At 36.1% G+C, this 25471-nt stretch overlaps 1 protein-coding gene across 4 annotated transcripts in view; it reads right to left on the bottom strand.

Annotated features, from left to right (window-relative positions):
- Positions 1–2202: 2202 nt before the first annotated feature.
- MARCHF7 (membrane associated ring-CH-type finger 7) overlaps positions 2203–25471 on the bottom strand; it is a 43855-nt gene continuing 20586 nt past the window's right edge. For 2 of the 4 annotated variants that reach the window (XM_056110175.1, XM_056110176.1), the window contains exons 4-9: positions 24686–24853; positions 22052–23159; positions 18848–19017; positions 11658–11767; positions 8448–8561; positions 2203–4441 (exon numbers count right to left, since the gene is read on the bottom strand). In XM_056110175.1, coding sequence (XP_055966150.1) covers positions 4325–4441; positions 8448–8561; positions 11658–11767; positions 18848–19017; positions 22052–23159; positions 24686–24853 — 1787 coding nt within the window. In that variant the 3' untranslated portion in view covers positions 2203–4324. Of the gene's footprint in view, positions 4442–4824; positions 4850–6820; positions 6870–8447; positions 8562–11657; positions 11768–18847; positions 19018–22051; positions 23160–24685; positions 24854–25471 lie in introns of all 4 variants that reach the window. The other 2 variants (XM_056110178.1, XM_056110177.1) reach the window with 2 other exon arrangements.

The following is a 25471-nucleotide window of genomic DNA, read 5'->3' as shown; positions in this document are numbered from 1 at the left end:
CAACTGGAAGACTATACATAGCCCACAGTGAAAGAGCAAGTTTTAGTAATACTGATAAGTGTTATTTGTAGCACTGTAGTGCTGTCTTCCTGTTGGTCATAGATTTGCTCCAATGGGCACCAGTAACATATCCATTGTGAGACTTGTTACTGTTTTTGGCAATTGATACATCTTGGGGAGCTTGCCAGGCTCTGCCATGCGGGCGGGATACTCTGTAGCTTACTGAGCTCTCCGAGAGGGATAAAGGAATTGAACCCAGGTCGGCCACTTGCAAGGCAAACGCCCTACCAGCTGTGCTATTGCTCCAGCCCAGTGTTATTAGTACTACTAATAAAATGTTACCAGATCTTTTACCAGCTTGTGCATTTACTAGCAGTACCTGATGAAATCCCAAAACAGATGCTGAAAGCAGAGTGATATAAATCTGAGAATGATACTGATGATTTTCATCTTCAAAATGCCTTATGGACCAGAAGCAAGTTGCAAAACAGCAACAAATTTGTTTTGTGCTAGTAAGCACAAAACCCTCTTTTCCAGTATACAAGGTATTTAAGAAAAATGATTAACAAACTATTGTGTGCCATAAGAACTTCATTTTTTATTTGTATAGTGATAAATATTATTGAAAGATGAGAGTTAGGAGTGAAGATGAGACTACAGTTCCTTTATGTTTTTCTTATTTTAATCTTGGTAGTTTTTTAGGAGCTAAGACTAATCATCTCTAATTTTTAAAATTTTTTTTTGCTTTTTGGGTCAACCCGGCGATGCACAAGGGTTACTCCCGGCTCTTCACTCAGGAATTACTCTTGGCGGTGCTCGAAGGACCATATGGGATGCTGGGAATCGAACCGGGGTAGGCCACGTACAAGGCAGACGCGCTACCTGCTGTGCTATTGCTCCAGCCCCTCATCTCTTTCAAACCGTCACAAACCTCTAAATGTCCAATATCTGGGGTTTTAAAGGTTGAAAAGTTACTGTGCCTCCCTAACTCCCCTCCAGAAATTTACTATGAGAACAAACAGAAAGTATCCCACCTATCATCTCACTGTTGCCAGGTGGCAATATCATACTCTTCGAAAATACTGCTGTAGAATCAGTATGTTCATTTCAGAAAGGCTTATCATATCAAAAAGATCTGTGGAGGCGGGTGTTGTTCCCCCACCTGCTCCCTATAAACCCCAGCGGCAGCCAACTTCCAGAACCCAATGAGAAAAGCAGGTATGCAGGTTCAGTGATGGCAAACTCCAGGCCTCAAGGGATAGGGATGGGCCAGTCCTCCTCATCGCCACCCCCATGGGACCCTGGAGGTCATGCTCACAAACTGCCTCAAGCTGCTACTTAAGCTCCTTAGCGGCCATGATCCAGATACACACAAAAGAATCTCCCAACCGAGTAGCTCGCTAGACCCTAATTTTATGGGATTTTGAAGTTCTAGGAGCACACGGCTGCTCGTGTGTGACATCTTATGCTCTTCATAACAAGCAATACAAGAGAGTATGGGGGAGATTATCTACCAGAGTCAGGGGGAAGGGTGAGATGGGGGAATATTGGGGTTCTTGGTGGTAGGAGATGTGCACTGGCGGAGGGCTGGGTGATTGATCACTGAACAGGAAAGCTTTGTAACGATCTCACGGTGATTAAAAATAATAAAACTAACTTTCTGAATAAAATGTGGAGTTCATGCCCAATTCAATCAGCTTAATCAATGGCTGAATAAATAGCAATACTACTACATTAGAAACAAACAAAAAAATCAAAACAGGTCTATCTGAACTACAAGTTGTTCCTCTTATCTGAAAATAGATGGTTCTAACGGTATGCTATAGAAGATTATTTGAACATAGAAAAAAATTTCAGTTTTCTATCAGTTCATACCACATGGGAACATGTTTACTTTCAGTGGTGGTATTTGTAGGAAACATGTAGATATCCTCAAGTTAAATAAAGGTTCCTTGCAATAAAGTATTAAATCATAGATTTTTATAGAGCAGAACATCAATAAAACTATTTGGTGGTCAGAGACAACTTAATTCATTCAAATCTGTATTTAATAGTATAAACGAAATACGAACATGCTATCCTATATATCAGAATGTAGAAATTTCTTTAGCATCTCAATTATAGCAAATAATGACAATTCTTTAGTTTTGAGAGTAGCAGTACTTTTTTGTCATTATTAAAGAGAATACATAACCGTTAAAATAAGTTTGGGAACTGAAAATAGTTTAATGAAAAAAGGAAAACATGTTTTATAAAACTCACGACTATGAACAATCAGAAAATGCAATGGATACCAAAATAATCAATACAATTAAATATATGCAAAGAAAGAGTCAGAGAATGTATTTATAAAAAATAACCCCAATTTTACTAATGTGCCAGGAAACACAAATAAGGATGTCAAGAGACAAATTTTAGGAGTATTTAGATGTATATGGCAGTAAATCCTAATCAATTTTGTCACAGTATTTTATATATAGGTATAACACAAGTGTTTTATACTTCTATACTTGAGAGACTAGCATTACTTTTAGCATTACTTTTAACTGGCTTTTTTTTAGGAATTTATACAAAGTCTCCAATGGAGACGTTACTAGGCCAGCTCGAGCAATTCGATGATCAACGGGAGGGCCTTTACCTTTATATTCTTTGTAGTTAGTAACGCATAGTGTCTTCCTTTAGTTTCAATAACCAACGACAGAAAATACCCTATAAAATAGTGACAGACATTTTTCCAAATCCACATTTACAGAAGCTAAGAATCTAATCACTAAAACACTGAACAGTACGAAGTATCTTCAAGCCATTTTGCATGTCATTTGTGTTCAAGTTATACTAAATATAAATTATGTACAAGCCAAAAAACTGTCTACCACATATATTTAACTGTTAGGAAGAAAACAATAAATCTGTTCTAAATTAAGATACAAATTAAAGATATAAATGTTTCATTTCAAAGGCCCTAAGAACTCAGAAAAGAGAAACTGGCATCTTCAAATTTTATATTTTTTGCTTAAATAAGATAATTAACAGGCAAAAAGTGAATAAATGATGCAAACATTTTTGCATGAAATAAAATTCTTGATTTATAATTGGAATTCTTTCAGCACCAATATAATAAAAGGAAACATTTCAAACCTTAAAAGTAAATCAATCAGTATGCACTTTATTTAAAGCCAATGTTTTACATAAAACCAACAAACTGACTTAAGTGTGGGCAAACTGTTGACTTACATTTGAGAAATTACACGGTTTTGATTCAGTTCTGAAAAAGTTTGTTGCCATGACATGAAGACTTTATTTAATCAGAAACCACCTGAAGGTGCTTTATAAAGTGTATTTATGAGTTGACAGAAAATACAGTTATGGAAGAATACACAACTCATGACCACAATATAGATCTATTCATGTTGAACAGGTTAACACTCATCTGTTCTTCAAAGATAATGAAAAGTACAGAGTCATCAAATAAAAGCTCACAATTACCAAGGAATAGTTTCAAGGAACTTAGAAAAGACCAAGATCCAAATAGATTATTTATATAATATTTATCTATAAAGAAGAGACAACACTAAAAAACACATTGAAAACCAGTGTTTCTTTTTTAAACTTTGTATGTGGGATTTAAAAATATTCCTTTAACTTGAGATCGCAGTAATTTTTTTTAACCAAATAGCACTTGACTGACAATTCTGATAAAATTTACAGCTGTAATATTCCTAAGAGGAATATCTACATACTATGGCCTATCAAATATAACTTGCATTTTGCAAATCAATAAAAAATTATCCATCATTTATATTTTATATACTTTATCTAAAAAGTAGATTTTATTGCTAAGTGAATTTAGAATTCAAATTAAATTTGGAAACCTAATGCTCATCACAAACCCCCACCCCTACCCCTTTTAAACACTGGAGAGAAATGATTATGAAAATGAGACTGCAACTTAAGGCATTTAAAAAAGAAAAGAAATTGGGTGCCATTTGGCATTTTATTTCAAAAGCATATTTTGCCCCACCTTTTTCACTAGCAAGAGACTAAAACACGAACTTTTTTCATAAATATGACTACAGTAATCAGAACACAAAAAAGGGTGTTGGCATTGCTTAGCTATTTAAAACAAAAGCAACACCTCTCCTACTCACCTAAAAGAAAAATACTTTATAGATCACCAGTTTATAAACTTTAGATTCACTGGCCATGTTAAAAGGTCCAGTAGAAGAATTTTTATTCAGCAACACGTGCGAATGAATATACATTTATATGTATATTCATTATAGTCATGTATTCAAATGGCATTCCCCACAAAATTAACTCATACTTAATTGCCAGTTTTAATAAACACTTGTTCACAGATCATCCATTTGTCTTTTATGAAGTTAGGCAATATCAAATGTTCTGTTATGATCTCCATCTTCTTCGGAGTCATCCTCTGAAGCTGTTGAAAGAAAACAGGATAATCAAGAATGACTTTAGAAGGGATGGGAATTGAAGTATACATATGAAGCCAGAAAGAACAGCAATGACTTGCAAAACAAAACCCCAATTTAGTATAGTTTGATCAAAATGGTTTTCATGACAGTTAGGGTGGTTTGACTATGGGTGATGTCCATATAAAATGCCTCCACCCCCCACATTTTTTATGTTAGTTTTTATAAAAATGAAAATGTTTAAAAATGTGATTCAAGAACATCTTCTAAAAAGTTTCCAAGATCAACTCGTGTTCACAGGAGCTAATGACATACACACTAGAGAGAGTGTACTTAGGAAAGTGTACCAGTACCAGAGAAAAGTGAACTTAAGGCAAGTGCTCTCACACACCTGAGTAGAATCTGGCTTATTACCGCTGCATGTTTGATGCATCCGATGAGAATGAAAAAAAATGTACATAGAATAGGTTATGGGTATTCTTGCATTTTACATCAAAGCTATGTCTATAAATGTCAAGAAAAAGATCCACTTAATTAAAAAAATACTTTATATAGACACAGCCTAAGTTAAAAATAACTGGATCTATTAAAAACTTCTTGCTGAGGTTATTTCTTTACCTCCACAATTGTCAGAAACATTTTCCTAACATTTCTGACCACAATTTATTTTAGTCATTAGTAGCTCAAAAGTTTAATACAAACATCCTGCATCACTTGTTTCGGGAGGGACATAATAAGTATAGAACTAAGTTTCTGTAAACTTGCTCTGTGTTGAACGAAAAGTTCACAGAAAACAAACATCTCTCCATCATCAAAAGTAGCAAGATTTTAGTTTACTTTTAAGAGCACACAACAGAATAAAAAATAATAGTATGCTAGCACAAAAAACATAAAAACTTGCTTCCATATCAGTCTTCATCTTGTCAAATTCTTATAGATTTATTTTTAACAAATGATATTTAGCATGCACTTAGCCCATGAATATATTAATTATGGTTAACTTTTCTTCTTTATCGGGGCGGGGGGAGAGAATCAGACTGAAAAGTAAAATGGCTTTTCAGAAAGACACCAGTATTTTTTTCTTTATAAAATCCACAGAAGATAGTTTGAGTCAATTTTCAGAATACACAACCTTTGGCGCTTAGAAATTAACTTTTTTTTTATCTTTTATTCTCAGCTGAGTTTGAGCATAAATTATTTCCACTTTTCCCCTCACATTTAAGCAAACACTATGTTGAGGAAACTTAGTTTTAAATCCAAATGTCAGTTTTAAAAAAATAAGCAATCTTGGAAAAAAGAACACTAAAATAATGTACTACAAGTGCACTGAAAAAGTACAAATACAATTTATAAAAAAAGGGAGGGAAATCTTTTTATTTTCAACATAAAGCATTTGAACTAAGAAGTCACAGAGAATTCTTACTTAATATACCAGGATTCCTTCATGTATCACTTTGCAAGCACAAAAATTATGAAATACATTATTTAGCCTTTTAAGAATTAAGAGTAGTAGTCATAGTATAAAAAAATTCCATTATAAAATATCCAATGAATTGAGGGTTTCTTATGGGATGATTAAATCCTTCTCAAACTTAAATGATGCAGAGATTTCTCAAAAGATAAATTTGTTATCCGCATAATTAAAACAATTTCAAGTGTATTTTGGAGATGAGTAAACAGGGAAATCAATTGGAGTGCACATATTAAAAAAACACTTTGAAAGTGTAAAGGAATTTGATCATGGGGAAAATAAAGTTACTTTTGGGTGAAAATCAGTGTGTGGGATAATCTTAAATTCCTAGAAACTGTTTCAGAGCGAACATAATCTGTGCCCATTTGCTATGAAGCACCCCAGAGATTTTAATACCCTGTGAGGCTCTGCAGATGCCTGTGAAAAGTTGGGCATTAGTAGCTTTACATGGGATTCAAGCAGAAGAACTCACAATTAGTAGGATCCTTCTGCCCTATTTTCCTTAAAATGGACACAATAAGCCTAGGAGGAAATCTTTTATGATCTTATTTAGCTAAGCTGAGAAATTAAAATTTTATATTAACAAAGAAAAAATAAAAAACAAAACACGGATGAATTTATTTGTATAATTAAAACATGACAAAAAGTGTTAAAATTAGGGTCTTAAAAATTTTATTTAAAATAAAAGTGAAGGGGTTAACCTCAGAGTTAGTATAAATTTAAAAATATGCTTTATAAACACCAATGTCAGCTGCGAAACCCATTAATTCCCACACCAATATTTTGGTATTATTAATTCTATAAAGCCTTTATCTTTCTTGAGGAGTGGTTAAGAAGTATACACTAAGTTTTTGTTCTGTGGGTTTAATTTGCAAAAATAAAGTCAACAAGTCTGGGGAGGGAAAATTCCACCTACTTTCGAGATCTTCCATATGTGCCTGAAGAGTTCTTGCAAGGTTAATAAACTAGAAACAATGCAGAAAGAAATACAGTAGTTTAAATGTTGCAAATGGATCTAAGGAGAGAATCAGTATAGGAGATTCATTTCTATTTAAGAAGTCAAACACCATTTTAAGACTTTACAGATGGGTCTTTTCTTACCCCACAATAGAAACTACAAGCTCAAGGATATCATATTGAAGTGTTGTATATAATCATTAGTAATGTAAAAATCATGTAGAAACTTTGAGCGATGCAACAAATCTATTTAATAGTAATGTCTTCTTGCATAATTGTTAACACTTTAAAAGCTCATGGAGGAAAAAAACTGAAACTTGAGATTTGCACCCAAATGAATTCAATTTGTGTCAATTAAAAAAAAAAAGGCAAGAGTTACATTTATTTCCATACTTAAACAAACCCTAAAAATGACTCAACAAGTTACTACTAACTTGTTGATATCGAATAGAATTAGTTTTTAATGACTCATTCATTCTGAATAGACAGATCAATTTTATAAAATCAGATTTAGAAATCATTCTATGGCTTAACTAAATTTAGGTACTATGACTTCTAAAGTACCTAGGAGTCAAATATCTGCCCAAATTCTGAAGGTTTTACACAGTTCTTTTTATACACCTGGCTCCTCAGAAACAATATCTACACAACATACAAATTTTACTTCTTCAAGAAGTTATATAAAACACTAAATTGGTTATTTGAAAAAACATTACAACTCACTGCCAATTATTAAATTTTTATCTATAAAGTGAAAATATTTGCAATTCAAGCATACATTTGTGATCAAATTCCAAGATTTAGACATAGACCTTTCTGTGTCAAAAGGGCAAAAACCAAGTTCTTGTACACTGAGAAAAATAGTACTATTTAAATGTAAATACCTTTGTATCTTGCTTAAGTGTGATACTAAGGTAACAGTGTACAGAATGAAAAGAGTTCATATCAAGTAGTTACAATTGCACTGTCCTCCCGTTGTTCATGGGTTTGCTCGAGCAGGCACCAGTAACATCTCCATTGTGAGACTTGTTACTGCTTTTGGCAGATTTAATATGCCACAGGGAGCTTGCCATGTTCTGCCATGTGGGCAGGGTACTCTTGGTAGCTTGCCAGGCTCTCTGTCCCCGGGTTGGCCGAGTGCAAGGCAAACGCCCTGCCCGCTGTGCTATCGCTCCAGCCCTGAATTTATAATATGGATGCTTAAAAATTAGTAGTTATTTTTTTATAAGATAATAACAAATTGACATTAATTTCCCACACTTGTGATTTTTGCAGTTCAATGTCAGGTTTTAAGCTTACAATAAAAATGAGTTGTTGCTGTTTTTCAATCTTGTTTACTTTTTATTGAAATATATTTTAATTATTTTTAAGAGCTAGAAAATTACTACTAGCATGGCTTTATGAGAAAATTTGGCTGCCTGACAGATAACACAAGGAAGACAGCAATTTTCATTAAATCTATAGTATCTTTAAGAAACATTTTAAAACTTTCTAAATATAATATGAACATCTAGAACAATCTGCTTCTAAAAACCAACACTTGCTCTATCATACCCTCCCTTTTCCCCAATTCCATTCTTACTTACTCGAACACGTGTGCTTGGTTCATTTGTATTTCCCATCATATCAGAAAAGCTTTGCTCGCACAAGTGAAGTAACACAACTAGGTAGAGACCAGAGCTGATAAACTCATACTCAGCCTTCAGTAGAGAAGCAAACAAAAGAGATATGGAAAATGAAAAATTAGTAGGTGAGACAGTCTGAATATCCTGATCAACTAGAGGAGATTTTTTTCATACCCAATTCCTAGCCAGGGATATGATGCAAGGCATTAAAAAAAAACAACACAAAACCCACCAATTCTTCATGATTTTATTTATCTTTTTTATTGTCATGTAATCTTCTTTAATGATTTTTAAAGAAAAGGGTTTTAAATCACTCTACATAAGAATGAATGTGCTGACTCAATTTCATTTCATTTCATTTCACAAATGACTATGAATGTTACCACTTTCTTTTTGGCTTTTGGGTCACGCCCTGTGTTCAGGGGTTACTCCTGGCTCTGCGCTCCTGGTGGTGTTCTGGGATAGGCTTGGGGTTGAACCTTTGACAGCTAAAAGCAAACGCCTTATCCGCCATTGTTCTGGCCCCCCATTACCATTTCTCCTACCATTAGATCAATATATTTTACTATAAGAACCTGTTCTGTTAGATCAACTCATTATTTTTTAGATTCTTTCTTATACAATTTAAAAGCAACCGCAAATGCAAAAAAAAAAAAAAATAAAGGACCATTCCACATATGATTCACAAGAAATCTGTAGTGGATAAGAGCATATATTTTTAAGCTTAAAACTATTTCGGGAAGGGGGTGGTGGGTAGGATGATGGAAAAAATAGCAGTGGTCAGAGATCACTCCTGGAGGTGCTTAGAGGACGACAGGCAGTGCTGGGGGTCAAACTGGAATTGGCTTTCATGCAAGGCAAATCCTCTACACATTATGTTCTCTCTCTAGCCCCAAACTACTGCTGTTTTAAGCTAAGCATATATATCACCAACAGTGTTAAAATACCCCAAAGATTGGAAAAATAATTTCACGTTGTAAAAGATGAAACCACTGAATTCTGAGGAAGTAAAATAAATCAAACTGAAAGCAGGCATTAGGCCATTAAAATCTACAGAAAAAGTTAAAATCAAGAAGCTTAATGAAGAATTGACTTTCTATTATTTTCAACACTTTTAAAGAGAAAGATTTAAAGTATTCCTGGCCGAAAAGATAAAGAACAACCTTTAGGAGACATAATGAGTACTTAGAGAAGGAAGAATGGAAGGAGAAAACCATCCTTTGAAACCTACTCTCATTCTGAAAAGACAAAAAAAAGAGGGTTTTTTTTTGCATTTTTTTTTTCACCTTTTCAAACTCCACCCCCTACCCCGAACCTTTTTTGTAAAAATACCAATGCTCAGTTGTCTAGCAAGACTCCTTGACGATTTAGGTCAATTTCTTTCTGTAAGTTGTATTCTTTCTGGACAACTGGCTCATGAAGAACAGAAAAATAATTAATATTACATAGCACCTGTGGCATACCAACTGCCTAATATATTCATCCCAACATCAGTGATTCTTAACCTGTATCTAAGCAATAAGCTACAAGAACTCCTTAAGATATTAGGAAATCATAAATTATACGCAGATTGGCTTTAACTGTATTTTCAAATAATCTCTATAATTCAATCATTTTTAGAATGTTATGTTTAAACATCACATAGTACACGATTCCAGAATAGATTAATAATCCAGACACAGAATACAGATTTATAATAGACTGGTGGCTGCCTAAAATGAAGAGAAAACAACTGCTTAATGAGGCCAGAATATTGCTATGGAAAGTGTCTTAGAATTGATAGACAAACGACAATGAAAATGTTATTACCAAACACTCACTTTAAAATGTTTTTTTCAACAACGCAAGAGATTAGATAGCTCCCAGTTAAACAAATCCTAAAAGTATTGCCAACAGGGAGGTGGAGCTACATGCTACATGAAGGGGTGAGGGAAGGGTTAGAAGAGAATCTTGGAAAGGGGTGAAGGATTACAGACACACTGAGTCCTATGAAGTAGCACTCAAGAGTATGAATAATATGGAAACTGTTGTAAACTACTTCCTCAACAAAACTAAAGCCTCAAACCAAGTAGCAACAGCAACAAAAAAACTGTCCTTAACTGAACTGCAAAAAAAAAAAAAAAAAAAAAAAAGGTGAGTGGGCCCTTTCATTTAAGAAATTTGTTATGTATTCTCTCACCACAACACTTAGTATTTATCACAAACATGGTAAGCAAAACTAGATGGCTTCTCTCTCCTTCACCTCCTCAAATTCCTCTTAAAAAGTGTGTGCTGGGGGAGGTAAAGCGACTGTATAGAAGGTAAGGCACTTGCCTCGCAAACAGTGATCCTAGGTTTGATCCCCCCCCATCTCTCCAGTCCCCTGGTCCTGCCAGAAGTGATGCTTGGGTGCAGAGCCAGGAGTAAGTTTTAAGATCCACCAGGTGTGGCATCAAAACAACAACAAAAAAGTGGAAAAAGAAGAAAAATAGTTCATCCTGATGATAAAATTTAAGCAATAAAATCAAGATTCAGTTTAACAGAAATTTAAGTAAACCAATCCATTTTGGAGAGGAAAGAGTGAGCAATACCTACCAAACTTTCTGAGAAAAATAATTTGAAAAAATATGGCCAGAGAAATAGTAACATCATATTAAATAACTGTAAAGATACAAACAAAAAAAGGATACAAAGACCATGGAACTCAGAATGAAGGTTTCACCAGGTTATCTTTTCAACATAAAGTTGGAGTCAGGGATAGAAGAGTGAAGGAAATCAGGAAGAAATGGAGGTATAGTTAAATGAAAAGTCATTTCCTCCTAACAAAAAAATGGGTAGATGTAGATATATTTTTTTGTGTAGTTCTGGGAATCAAACACAGCTCTCATGCATATAAGGCTTGTGCTTTGCTATGTGGAGGAGGAAAGGATAGCATACCTACTGTGGTACCAATTTCCTAAGTCTTTATACTAAAGGATTACTTAGAAATCACATGATGAATTTTATAATAATAAAAACATCTGTGACTTGGGTACAGGCTTTACTAATAGAAATTCCTAATATTAGCTATATTAGGAATATTACTATTACACTATATTTTAATGCAGATTTTCTGACCATTTAATCTTTTCTTCAAGAGTTGTCCTTTAAGCATAGAACAGACACTTACCAAATTAGGCAAAATATACTAACTTGTTCATTTGCATGAGCTCTATGCAGTTCATGAATATCAAAATCCTCCAGGTTAAGCTGCAACTTCTCTTTACAGAGTTCACAGGTGGTTACAGCTTCTAATGAAGAACCTGATAAAATTAAGTTAGAAAAAGAACTTAGCTTTTGTTACCTTCACAAAAGTTTTACATGGATTTAAATTTGTAACATAGAAAAAAATCACAAAAGAGGAAGAAAGATTATATTATTGCCATAAATCAATAATTGTCTTCTAATAAAGCAAACCCAAGCCCTAATGCGCATGTCAGGTCCTATTTTATGTTATTTAAATATCTAGCCACTGCTTTCCTTTTCCTCCAGATATTTACACATACCTGAGTGCAGGAAGCTGACAAATGGAATGTCATCTCTACTACCTATTTCTTCCTTGGCAAGGTACCAGAAAGTTTAATAAAGGGCTGGAAAGATGGTACAGTGGGTAGAGCATTACCTTGCACACAGCTAATCCTGATTCAGTCCCTGGTACTACATAAGGTCCCCTGAGCCCACCAGGAGTAATCCCTGAGCCTGGAGTCAGGTGTTAAAAAGCCCAGAGCAGCACCAGATGTGTCACAAAACTCAAAACAAAAAAATAAGAAAACAACAACAAAAACCATCTAATAATATATATCTTATAACAACTAGTAACATCCAAGACCTTTCCAAGGAAACCTGATGTTGGTACTGGGTAGGAGAAGAAAATAAAAAGTCCACTTTTATTCATTATTCAGTTATAGGAATGTCCTGATGCAACATAAACTTCAAAAGTTTAAGTAAATACACTATCATTTAACTTATAAGAAATTCGTATAATAGGTAAATTTGGAAAAATATGTACAACAAAAGCTACCAGGGATTGGAGGAATTGATAGTTGTGGTTAAGAGATGGGGAGATGAAGATACTATTTAATGAATATAGCTTCTGTTTTGGATCATATAAACTTTAGGAAATAGCAGTAATGATCAGAACATTCTATATTACTTGGTGTCAAATAATTATACACTTAATAAATAATGAGCAAAAGGACATCTTTTACATTATACTTTATCACACTGAAAGAATAAAAAGCTCCCCTGTTCCAACATTTAACAGATATTCCACTCCACTCATTTATCTGAAGGCATATACCAGGCAGACAGAAAGAAGGTCCAAGACAGTGTAAAACAAGACTTACAGAAGGAAGAGAATAGGAACAAGGAACTTAAAAACAAAAAGCAGAGTGGCTGAAGCAAACAAGTCAGTTTCCTTTAGGAAATTCTTTTAGACTATCAGGAAGATTACCTCATTAATGTTGATCAAGTGATTCCTGATTGACTGGTTTAAAATTCCTCTACTAGGTGAGGTCGAAACTACAATTAAGTTTTGGTTTTGTGACCTAAGCTTTAATGTTAATTACTCCATTTTGAGCCTTGCTTTAATATCTAAATTTGGCATTAAAAGAGCAAGTGTAACTTTTTAAGTCTAGAAAATAGCGGAGTGCTATAATGAGATAGTGTATTGTGTTGTTTCAGAATTTAATTTAAATAACCAAATATATTCCTTATAGTTCAAATAAATGAATAAGGCATATTTTTAAGACTAGCAGACATGAAACTATAATAAGAATGATGTGAACAATGTTTTGGTTCCGAGTTACACCCAATGGTGCTTAGGTGTTACTCCTGCCTCTGCGTTCAGGAAATACTCCTGGCAGTGCTTGGGGAATCATACGGGATGCTGGGGATTGAACTTGGGTTAGCCATATGCAGGGAAAACGCCTTCCCTACTATACTAACTAATCAGCGGCCAAGACTCTGAGACTATAAAAACCAGCTCCCGGAGGAGAAGAGCGCAGTCTCCTGCCCCCGCGCCTGGCTATTCCTCGCCGGGGCCCCTTGGAGGGGAGCAGCTTGAGCTTTCCTCCCCGCCCTGGCCAGGGTCCCGACAGCCGAAGACCTCCAGGACCAGTCACCACCATGCTGAGACCACTCTCCGCACACCTGAAGGTACCGGCAGAGGGACAAAGCCACGTGGGTTCCGGGGCCAAGATCTCCAAGCCTACTCGGATTGGAGTCGAGCATCCTCCACCCAGATCCTCCAAATTCCAGTAGGCGGGGGTCACACCCACCAACTGGCCCCCTGGCGCTGTGTAATCCCATCAGCGGCCAAGCGACATCTTATTATGACATCTCATTCCTATTTTGACAAACTGGCAGGCTACCGAATGTAGCCTGCCCACATGGCAGAGTCTGGCAAACTCCCCGTGGCGTACCCAATATGCCAAATACCAGTAACAATGATGAGTCTCATTCTCCTAAAGAGCCTTGAATATAATCTCAGGGCTAGGATGAAGGAGACGTTACTGGGGCCTGCTCGAGGCAACCGACAAATAACAGGATGATCTGTGATCTGTGAAGGAAAACGCCTTCCCTACTATACTAACACTCCAGCCACAAACATTTAAAAATTTTAAGCTCGACTCAAGAATTGATATATGACCTAATGAGGACTATAAAGAAATTGGGAGATTTCATAAAAGCTTTATTTTAATAAACATTTTTTAAAAAAATGCTAATTCAGGGACCACAGATATAGTACTGGGGTCAAGGCACTTGCCTTCCTGCATCTGACCCTAGGTATTATAATCCTCAGCACTGCCAGGAATAAATCTGAACATTCATGACAAATACCTGAAAACTGCCTAAATGCCCCAAATCCCAAAACAAGACTACTCATTCAGAAGCAGAAAAGAATAATCATTAAAATACATCTAATTTGGAGATATTCTTTTATAACTTTGGGCTTTTTACTCTTCTATAGCATTTGTAAGTGTCCTGCAGAAATTGTTCAAAAACAGCACAAGAATGTGTTTATTCCTTAATGCCTGCAGTTTTAAAAACCAGGTTTTTATCTTTACACTTTCTCATTCAGTAGCCCCCTGACTGCATATGCCTATTTTATTTCTCAGTATATATACAGAAGATGCTTAATTAATGTTTTAATGAGTATCAAATGTATCTTTCACATGATGGGGCTCTTTCAAAAAATTTTACTTTGGTGCCACACCCAGCTGTGCACAAAGATCACTCCAGGTGGTACTCAGAGGACTGGTCATTTCCAGTGCCAGGATTGTATCTGGGGCAGCCTCGTGTATGTACTTAGGATTGTGTGCAACCTAACTACAATAAAAATATAGTTATCTGTTCAATAGTATTTATGAGAAATCAGGGACAAACCCCAAACTTAAGAATGTTCAGGAATAGATTTGAAGAGATAATCCAGAGGGTAGGGTGCTTGTCTTGCATGTGGGCCGACTTGGGTTCAATCCCTGGCACCCCATACTGTCTCTTAAGACATGCCAAGAGTAAGCCCTGAGCACTTAAGGGGTCATAGCACATGCCTTGTATACAGCTGACTTTGGGATTGATTCTCTGAGCACTGCAGCAGAGCCTGTGTAACAAGTTCTAGGCCAAGGGCCTGAGAATAGTGGGGGGGAAGGAGGGTGTGCATCTAAGAGATTGCAGGAGTGGTACTCAAGAAGCCCAGGTAAGTGTATCCATTATTTAAAACAAGTGTTGTCAATTACAAAACAGTCAATATTCTTAAACAGTGCAGTCTTCTGTTTTCTGTCTCTAACAAATTATCTAACTGCTAATTTATGGGAAGGTGAGTCAAGGTTTTGGGTTTAACATTTTAGATCCTTACATTAAGAAATATATGAAGCATGCATTTAATCTTAATAACACCTCGGAGCAGTAACTAATAAAGTCTACGAGGCTATCTTAATAAAACACAGCAAAGCTGCTATGGTGAGATGGCCTATGCTGTAGCTTTGAAATCAGGTTTGCTTAGAAGAAAAGGTAACCTCTTGTAGTGGCTTCTTATACCCTGGTTGAGGAAGTAGCCTCATAATTTTCAGCTTGGAGAGGTCACTAAACTACTCCAACAGATTAATAAAATAAAAATGAACCATTACCACTTTTTTTGCCTGTCACACCAAGTTATCATTTTCAGACCTTCAACTTCACACAATATATATTTACTAACCTTAGGTATTTTTCTATCTTTCTCATCCCACTGGATCTTTTTTACTATATCCTCTAATACTATGATCAAATATATTTACACACACACACACACCCCTCTGACAGTGCTCAGGTCTTACTCCTGGCATGTCTCAAGAGACAAAATGGGGTACTAGGGATTGAACACAGGTCAGCCCACATGCAAGACAAGCACCCCAGCATCTGGAGAATCTCTTCAGTCCCTAAAATTTTTCAAAGTAATTAAAAAACTTTATTTATTGGCTTTTTGGGTCAAACCCGGCGATGCTTACGGGTTACTCCTGGCTCTGCATTCAGAAATCACTCCTGAGGTGTTTGGGAAACCACAAAGGATGCCAGGGATCAAACTCAGGTCAGCTGCGTGCAAGGCAAACGTCCTCCCTGCTGTACCATCGCTCTGGTGGCCCTAAATTCTTATTATCCAGTATTTAGTAAATAATGCCAGTATTTACTCACTGAAAGTACTGGCTTATTTTACTTCAAATACAATTGGCAAATCTTACAGAAACACTTCCAAAATGCACCAGATCCCGTTAATCTACTACCACCAGAAATTCTTTCGAAGTGCTACAACAATAGATTAAGGGTTGGTCTCACTTCTTATACTTCCTGAGTAGCCAAAATATGAAATTTTACTCACCTGTCCATTAATAGCTTTCCATTGTACTTAAAAATTCCAAGCTTCCTCAACTGCTGCCACGCTCACTCACAGCTGCTCGCCACACGCTCAGGCTGAGCCTTACCCATGAGTGAACCCCCAGAAAACCCAGGTATGCAGAACTTTGTGACTAAGAACTCTGGGTTCAATGGGACCTGGAACGGGGGATTCTCTGCCTGTATCCCCGTCTCCAGCAACTCAGCAGTCATGCCCATAAGCCACCTCTGGCTGGCACCAGGTAATCTCATCATTAGCCACCACCCAGAGTCACATGTCCTTCTCTCCGCAAAGGAAACATGACACTTGCTATAACCATGCTATAACCATGCCGTCCAACCTCACACCACGCTGTTTCATTCGAGACACCCAGAAGGCGAGTGGGTGAGACCCCTCCCCACCCCTAGGAACCCAGCCCCAGTAGCCGAAAACCTCCAGAACTCAACTGCCGCCATGCTCACAACCCCCTCCACAAGGCTCAGGCCGAGCCTCACCCATGAGTGAGTCTCTTCCTAGAGCACGAGGCCGCACAACATTTGTACCACACACCCTACTCGTACTCCAAGAGTACCGCACCACATTTGATGATGTTCAAAGTGGGAGCAACCAATCTTAAGAGGAAATTTTTTTAAAAACAGATACGCAAGGCTCAACCTTTAGAAATGTGTTAGTGATCTCTTATAGAAGGGCTTCATGACTCCTCAGTGAAATACAACAATTTTCATACTCTTTACACTCTATCCTCTAAGGAAACTGTTTTTTGTAGCATTTTCAGCAGTTTTTCATAACACAATACAAAATATTATTTCAGTTTTGCTTTGGGTCAGGGGTTGGGGTTGGGACATCCAAAATATGGTGGTGGGATTGTGTTTTAATATCAAGTGTAATCAAATATTGTGAACTATAAAATTAAAAAATTAAAATAAATATTGTGAACTATAAAATAAAAAATTAAAATAAATATTGTGAACTATAAAATTAAAAAAATAAAACTTATAAAATAAAAAATTATTTTAAAAAATCCAAGCTTTTTATACATGGATGAACATGGAGAGTAGCATGTCAAGTGAAATGAGTTAAAGGAAGACAGACAAAGAATGACTGCACTAATTTATGGGATAGAAAAACACATAATATGAGAATAGTATTCAAAGACAGTAGAAATGAGGGCCAGGAGGGCTGGTCCACGGTTGGAAGCTTGCCATAAGGAAGGGGGGAATGCAGTTAGAACACAGAAGGGACCACTATGACAATGGTAGTTGGAAATGATCACTGTGGACAAGAGCCAAGTGCGGAAAGGAGGTAAAGTGATATACATGATAACCTTTAAGTACCTGTATTGCAAGTGAGAGAAATGGGGGGGGGAGGGGAAGGGGTGTGCGTGGGGTGAAGGAATAAAAGTCTCTGAAATAGAGGCAGGCTGGTGGTGGAAAATGCACACTAGAGTGAAGGGATGGGTGTCGGAATACTGTGACTGAAACAACTTTGTAATGGTGTACCCCATGGTGCATCTATTAAAAAACATGTGATGGGGAATGGGGTGGGTGGGAGGAATCCAAGTTTTAGACTAGTGTTAGAAGTCAAACTGCACTGCTAAATTCTCTTACTTCAACCATATCATATCTTCACTTTATCTACTAATTTATCCAGATACAAGGGGTTTTATTTAGTGTTTCAGACACACAAGTCACTTTCAATTTATACTGCTGGGGGGAGGTTTGGGTCATACCTTGCAATGCACAGGGGTACTCTAGCTCTGTGCCCAGGAATTACTCCTGGTGTTTTGGTGCTTGGGAGACCATATGAAATGCCACGCATTAAAACTGGGTAGGCTGTATACAAGGTAAATGTCCAGCTCTCTATACTATCACTTCCAGCCCTCCATATTCACTTTTAAAGTCTTCGCACAAGTGGTTCTGCTGGACTGCTTTCTTGCCCTCACATCCTGAAATACCTAGCTCAACTTGCTTTAATTAGATGTCCTCACCTCAACAAAGAATACCTTCAACACCAATGCAAAAGCAAATGCACCTTCAATTGTGCTCACTCCCCTCTACATGCTGTATATAAAACTTTGTCGGTAATAAGCACTCAAGTTAATTCCTACATTTTTCTTCTATACAGAACTTGACACTGCAGTATTGGAGCTGAGTCTTTCTCAAAGACAAAAAACCAATAAGAAGTATATTAATTGATATAAAGGGATTTTTTACATAATCTAATATCAATATAAACTGAATCACTTTTACTGCACATGTAAAAATTTTTTAGTAAATAAAATTTTAAAAAAATCACAAATTAGTTTTATTAAGTAAGACTAATATTCTTTAACACCTTTGCTACAAATGTGGTTTAAGCAGAATTAAGATTCTGATGAATATACATTTAGCAAAAAATAAACTATGATCAGATGTGTTAACTAAAATATGCATAATACATGAATCTTTTGCATAAATTCTGAACGAAATCTTACCAGAGTTAATTTTGGCCTGTAGCCACTTTTTCATACACTCTTGGTGGACATACTGCAAACTTCCTGTGCACTTGCATGGCTCTATCAGCAAGTTAGATGATGATGCGGCCGCCATTTGACAAATTCTACACAAGTCACCTTCTTCTTCTTCAGAGTCCTCTAAAAGAAGGCTGGAAAAAGATGTATTTCCTAAATAGGGCCATCATGACTTATTGAAGTTGGTCACTTAAAATTGTATACAATCCCCAAAAGGATCTCTATTTTTCTACTCAGGGAGTATTTCTATTCATGCTTTTCCTGAATACAAAGAAACAACAACAAACTGCATTCACCATGAAAACACATTTCTGATGTGGTTAGGGAGATAGCTTGAAGTGCTTAAGTACATACTTTGCATCTGGGAGGTCAGAGTTCTATCTCCTGGAAATGCAAAATTCAGTACCACCAGGCACCAGGAGCGCCCCTGGTAGTCCAGCACTGCTCAGTTAGAAAAGCAAAGTATCACACAGCTGAATATTGAATCATCTGGACTATTCCTGTATTGCTGGGGGTTTTATCTGGGCCCTGAGGATTGCTTGGGAGATCCCCCAATATGTCTATGAGAAAGAAAATTCTATCATTTTAAAGATCATTAGAGTAAAATGATTTAAACAATTTTGCCCCTCAGAAGTGCAGTTTTAAGTTAGTTTTCAAAATCACTTTACAAATATCCCTAAGATTTTAATTTCTACAGTAGACTAGAACCATGTTTAAAATGACAAGCATTTTGTATTAAATCACAAAAAAATGCCTTCATATTTTGTCTATTTTCCCAAACCCAGAAATGTCATTAAATCATTCTGATTTCAGTAAGAGTAGTCCAAGGGTGGAACAGTTGCAATTAACCTATATCCTCTAAGAGGCCAATACAAACTGTTCAAATGCAGAATGATGGCTAAAAATTTTTGTTATAAAACTTTGGATACATTAATTCCTAAATATAAATAAGATGTGTATAATAAGGAAATTAGATGATTCTCATGTACTGATTAACCAGAGAGCCAATCTGATACATAAGAATCTATTTTAACCTTTAAATTTAACTTTCTTCACATCATAGTTTCCAGTAGTTTAACTCTGAGATTCTACAATTTTATTCTCTTATTTAAAATGTCTTAAAATAATATGAGTAAAAGGAAGACAAAGCATATGCTATGGCTAAATAAACAACACTTGCTAGTTTACAATGATGGTGTAATGCTGGCTTATCTGTTTCTTCTGAGAATTCCTAATGCTTTGCTGTAATATACTACCACTCAAGTTCACCTGAAAAAAAATTTAACTCAACCATTTAACTCAAAATTTAACTCAACCATACTATATACTTCAGCATGCAGCTTAAAAATCAAAGTAAATTGCTATAAAGTAGCTAAGATTAGGACTGGAGAGAATAGTAAGAGGATAGGGCACTTTGCCTTGCAAGTGGCCAACCTAGGTTCATTCTAGCATCCCATATTGTCCCCACGTCCTGAATGCAGAGCCAGGAATAAGACCGAGCACTCCTGGGTATGTTCCAAGCAGCCCCACTCCCACCCCTCCATCCCAAGTTAAGATTATCAGGGTAAAATAAATCTCACCTTCCCAAGAAAGGAAAAATAGCAAATAGTAAAAGAATAAATCACATGGTAACTAACGCCCCCATAAGGAAAATAAAAGTGTATAGTAGCCTGACAATTAACATCTCAAAAAAGTGAACTTCTGGGGCTGGTGCAATAGCATAGCAGGTAGGCCATTTGCCTTGCACGCGGCCAACCTCAGTTAGATTCCCAGCATCCTATATGGTCCCCCGAGCACCGTCAGAAGTAATTCCTGAGTGCATGAGCCAGGAGCAACCTCTGTGCATTGCCAGGTGTGACCCAAAAAGGAAAAAACAAAAAGAAAAGTGAACTCCTTTTACAACCAGTTAGATTTAAATGCATTCCTTTTTTTTTTCTTTTTCTTTTTTTTCTTATTAGTGAAAACACCATGAGGTACAGTTATAGACTTACAAATTTTTGTGCTTGGGTTTCAGTTATACAATGACCAAGTACCCATCCCTCCACCAGTGCCCATTTTCCACCGCCCCGGATCCTAGCATCCCTCCCACCCCCCATCCCCTATTCCACCCTGCCTCTGTGGTAGGGCATTCCCTTTTGTTCTCTCTCTCTCTCTCTGCCCCCCCCCCCCCTTTTGGGTCCTGTGGTTTTAAATGCATTCCTTTTTAAGTATAAAATAATCCAAACTAACAGTAATAAGTATGCTACTGAACAATTCATTCACATTAGGTCTTTATGAAATAACCCACCCAAAATACCTTATCTGAACACCATTTCAGATTTTAAAATTATATTCATGATACACCTTTGAACTTCAAAAGCAAAATTTTAAAATTATGCAACTTTTCCTACTTTGTCTCAAAAAGATATGAGGTGTGAGGTAAGAAATATAATAAATGATAAATCAATCATCCTAATAAAAGCTGAGAGACCACAGTGATACAATAAAATAAAAAAGTAATGTGGAGTTCATGCCCAATTCAATCAGCTTAATCATGGCTGAAGAAATAGAAATACTCCTACATTAAAAAAATAAAAACAAAGGGTGAGAGACTAGAAAACTCATGACTTTATGTCCTTACAAAAATTGGTTTAGCAATATAAGCTACCAGATTTTGATCTTTATCTGTATCAAAACCAGAGAAAAGGGGCTGTATAGAGTAGTGTGTAGGGTGCTTACGTTGCATGTAGCCAACCCAGGTCTGATCACAGGTACTTTATATGGTCCCCTGAGCCTGCCAGGAATGACCCCTGAGCCCAGAGCTAGGAGTGACCCCTGAACACCACTGGGTATAACCCCCCCAAAAAACCCAAAAACAAAAATAAATGAGAAAAGTAACCTACAGGGGCTGGACTGAAGGCAAAGCATACAGGAGTCCTAGGTTTGATTCCTGGTACAACAAAGTCTCCTATGACTACTAAGTGTGGCTCCCAAACAAAACCAATAATCTTTATAGATAACTTCCTTATACTTCTAGTGTCTATACTATCTTTTAACTTTCATACACTGAACCACTTGCTTTGAGATATATACCTTACTGGATATAAATTTAAGGAAGGAACTTTAAATGTTTAAGGAGCCATTTTAGAAAAAACATTTCTCTAAATCTTCTTTATGATTTAAATTTACCTCTCTTTTATTTTCTGTAGTCTCTCTGGGTCCCTGGAAGGTGCACTTTTAGTTTTATCATTTTTTCCATCAGAAGAACTCCAACCGGAAGGAATAATATCTACAGTGATCATGACATTGTCGGTCAGATTACTTCCAAGTGCTGGGGGGACAGCAAATCGGAATAAAGAACCAGGAAGAATTCCAGTTATTCCTGTATTCCTTCCGCTGTAAGCTGAATCTGATGCAGAACTACCGATGGCTGCACTGCCGGAAGCTGCAGATGCTTGTGGTCTGGTGGCAGCAGCCCCAAGGGAATCATTCTGTACTCCAAGATGGAACACTTCATTTGATTCTCTTCTAAAAATATGATGAGATCTAGATGGTATATCAGAGGTAGATATTCTTGAAGATTCATCTCGACCCTCTCGCCTCCTTCTAGAGAACAAAGGTGTACATCTATTTCTAAGTGACGATGATAACCATGGTCCTGTATTTCTACCTTCTGATTCTTGGTTATAATTTTCTGACTCTGGCTCAGAGCTATGATTTTGGCTAAGAGATGATAAACCCCATCTTCGCCTAAGAAATCGAAATCCCTGAGAAGCTTCGGATGACCTATTATCAGGAAGGTCAGAAGTTGATGCTGCATTACGAGACTGTGAAGCTGTCAAAATTCTTGGAGAAATGTAAGAATTCTCAGAACTCAATGATCTTGCATTCAAGGAATCCTGACTAGATCTTCGTGAAAAAAAAGTAGAAGACATACTAGAAGCTATACGTGACAGCAATCTTCTGGTTGTTCGTCTACCTTCATTGTCAGAAGATACTTGAAATGATCTTTGAGATGAACCAACTCTATCCGAACTGGTTATGGGTGAGGTTTCATCTCGATTTGAAATATAAGAAAACCCAGGCTGTATACTGTGTACTTGTGGAGATTCCAATTCTCTTGGAGAAAAATTTGATCTTAAAGAATTTCTACGCGAGTCCCTAGAACATGGCATGGTTTGATGTTCAGAAGGCAACTGGTGGTTAGTGGATGATGTGTTCAACTGTAAAGTGCTCACTGAATTCTCTTTTGGTCTTGCTCCCTGTAAATACGCAGAAGGAACTCTGTCTTGAACATCTAATTTTGAAAGGAAAAATAATGCCAATTATATAAAATAATCTGAGCATTAACAAATTTCCATTTAGCTACTACTAATTTTACAAAAATGAGATCCAGAATTCAAACTGATTACTGCAATATAACTATAAAGCTAAACCATTTTTATAAAAAACTTCACAAAATACATTATAGCTTGTGAGGCAAACATCACACTAATCTGATTAAGGTCAAACAGCGGAATTTATTAATCAGAAAACAAAATGGTAGGAGTATTACTGTCTGTCAGGACAAGGAATTTCATTTTTTGGGCATACCCAGTGTGCTCATCGATTACTCAGGGCTCTGCACTTATGGATCACTTCTGCTGGCACTTGGGGACCATATGGGAAGCTGAGGAGTGAACCAGGGTCATCTGCATTCAAGGCTAGTGCCACACCCACAGTACCATCTCTCCACTCCTTGGATAAGGAATTTTAAATAGGCCAAATTCAATGCCTAATATTAAATTACTAACAAGAGCAAAATCATAGGGAGATGTTTTAAACACTTTTGACTCCACAGTGAAGATAGGTATTTTTTCATGTAATTATTATTATCCTTGTGAAAGGGTATAATTTTATAGAGACCATGCTAACAGCTAAGCATTTCTTCAATCTTTTATATTTTCTTTCAGGTTATTAGCAACATTATAACATAAGATTAAACTTTAATACTGGCTTTGAGCTAAGAGTACCTACATTTTATAAATAAATTATTAATTACTGGTAGTTCTAATCTTCAAATGGGATGGGAATCACTAGAGCGTTCTTTTTATAAAATATACTCTTCCATATACTAAGCACTAGATTGGTACTGTGAGAATACATGGGTCTCATGAAAGGATAAACTATTTAGAACTAAATCTGTCATATACTAAACCCAGAAGCAATGGACACTGTCTATAAAGTACCTCCCATCCAAAGCCAAGCAACAAAAAAATGACTTACTGATCTTAAAAAAGAGACAGGGGAGGAAGGAGTTGTCCTAGTAAGATCATTATTAACACAAACCTTTTAAAAACAAACTTGTTATTTTCTACATACTACCTCTTGTGTTTGTCACCTTTATTTGATTTTCATTACTTACTATTTTATGGTATTTATTTTTGAATAACTTACATTTATATACTGACAGAAAAGAGTATGTCCCTTTATTTAACTGAATGAAATCAAAGACTCTAATGTCAAACTAATTCTAGATTATGCTTTACAAAGAAGTCAAGCTTTAGTTAAACACAGATTCTTAACTCTTATTAATTAAAATAACACAAGTTATATTGAAGTATACAATTAGTATATTTATGACACATTCAAAATGATAATAGCAAGTAACATTCACGGGCTAACAATCTGAGTACTTATAAATATGTACTGTTTAACATAAAAAATAGTAGAAAACATATACTAAAGTATCTTTAAAAGATTAACTTCATTTATTCTTCTGTATTATGATCTTAATGTTACGTAGGAAAATCTAACAATATAAGCTATATATAAAATACGTACAGGATGAAGTTGTGAAATCACCACTTCGATGATTATAATCCATAAGATTACTAAGGGAGGAATCTGTTCTCCTCTCTAAATCTCTCCTCTCTCTCATTAAGTCTGTTCCAAAGGATCCAAGTACCATTGATGATGATCTAGGAACTTGACTATGCCTCCAAGAAGAATCTTAAAATAAATGAAGAAGTTTAATTCAAAGAAAACTTTTAAAGACTGTGCTGATAACAAATCTTCAGTAGTAGTAATAACTATTATATTATAGTTTAATCTACCCCATGATGTGAATGTCACAGTTCCATTCATGACTATGAAATGATTACAGAAAATATAAAACATGCCAAATACAAGATATTTCATGAAAGTAAATAAAAGCAAGCTAGAAAATAGCTAAAGATGCATGAAAATGGGAAATGTGTGCTCTTTACAAAGCAGAGAACAAAGGTATCTATACAAAACGGTGTTTGTCCACAAAGTCAAAGTCAATAAGCAATGGCCCATTACAATACTTAATGCCATTCCATAGCAGTACTATTAGAGTAGAAAAGAACTACTTAATATTAACTGAATTGGAAATAATTTAATCTCCAATTGTGTTATCACAAATTCTGTCCTACTTTAAATTATTTGAGCTTTGGCTAGTCTTTGTTTTATATGAAAAGGGATTAAATGATGAAGGAGACCGTGATCCTCTCTGGATCTTTCCAATTTGAGAAAGAAATTTGTAATTACAAAATATTAAGCATTGGGGCTGAAGCAACAGCACAGCGGGTAGGGTGTTAGCCTTGC

The sequence above is a fragment of the Sorex fumeus genome, unplaced genomic scaffold (assembly GCF_029834395.1).
Source record: "Sorex fumeus unplaced genomic scaffold, SorFum_2.1 ptg000009l, whole genome shotgun sequence".
Classification (NCBI taxonomy): Eukaryota; Metazoa; Chordata; class Mammalia; order Eulipotyphla; family Soricidae; genus Sorex; species Sorex fumeus.
Note: the sequence above shows the minus strand (reverse complement) of the source record. Positions and strands in the feature narration are given on the sequence as shown.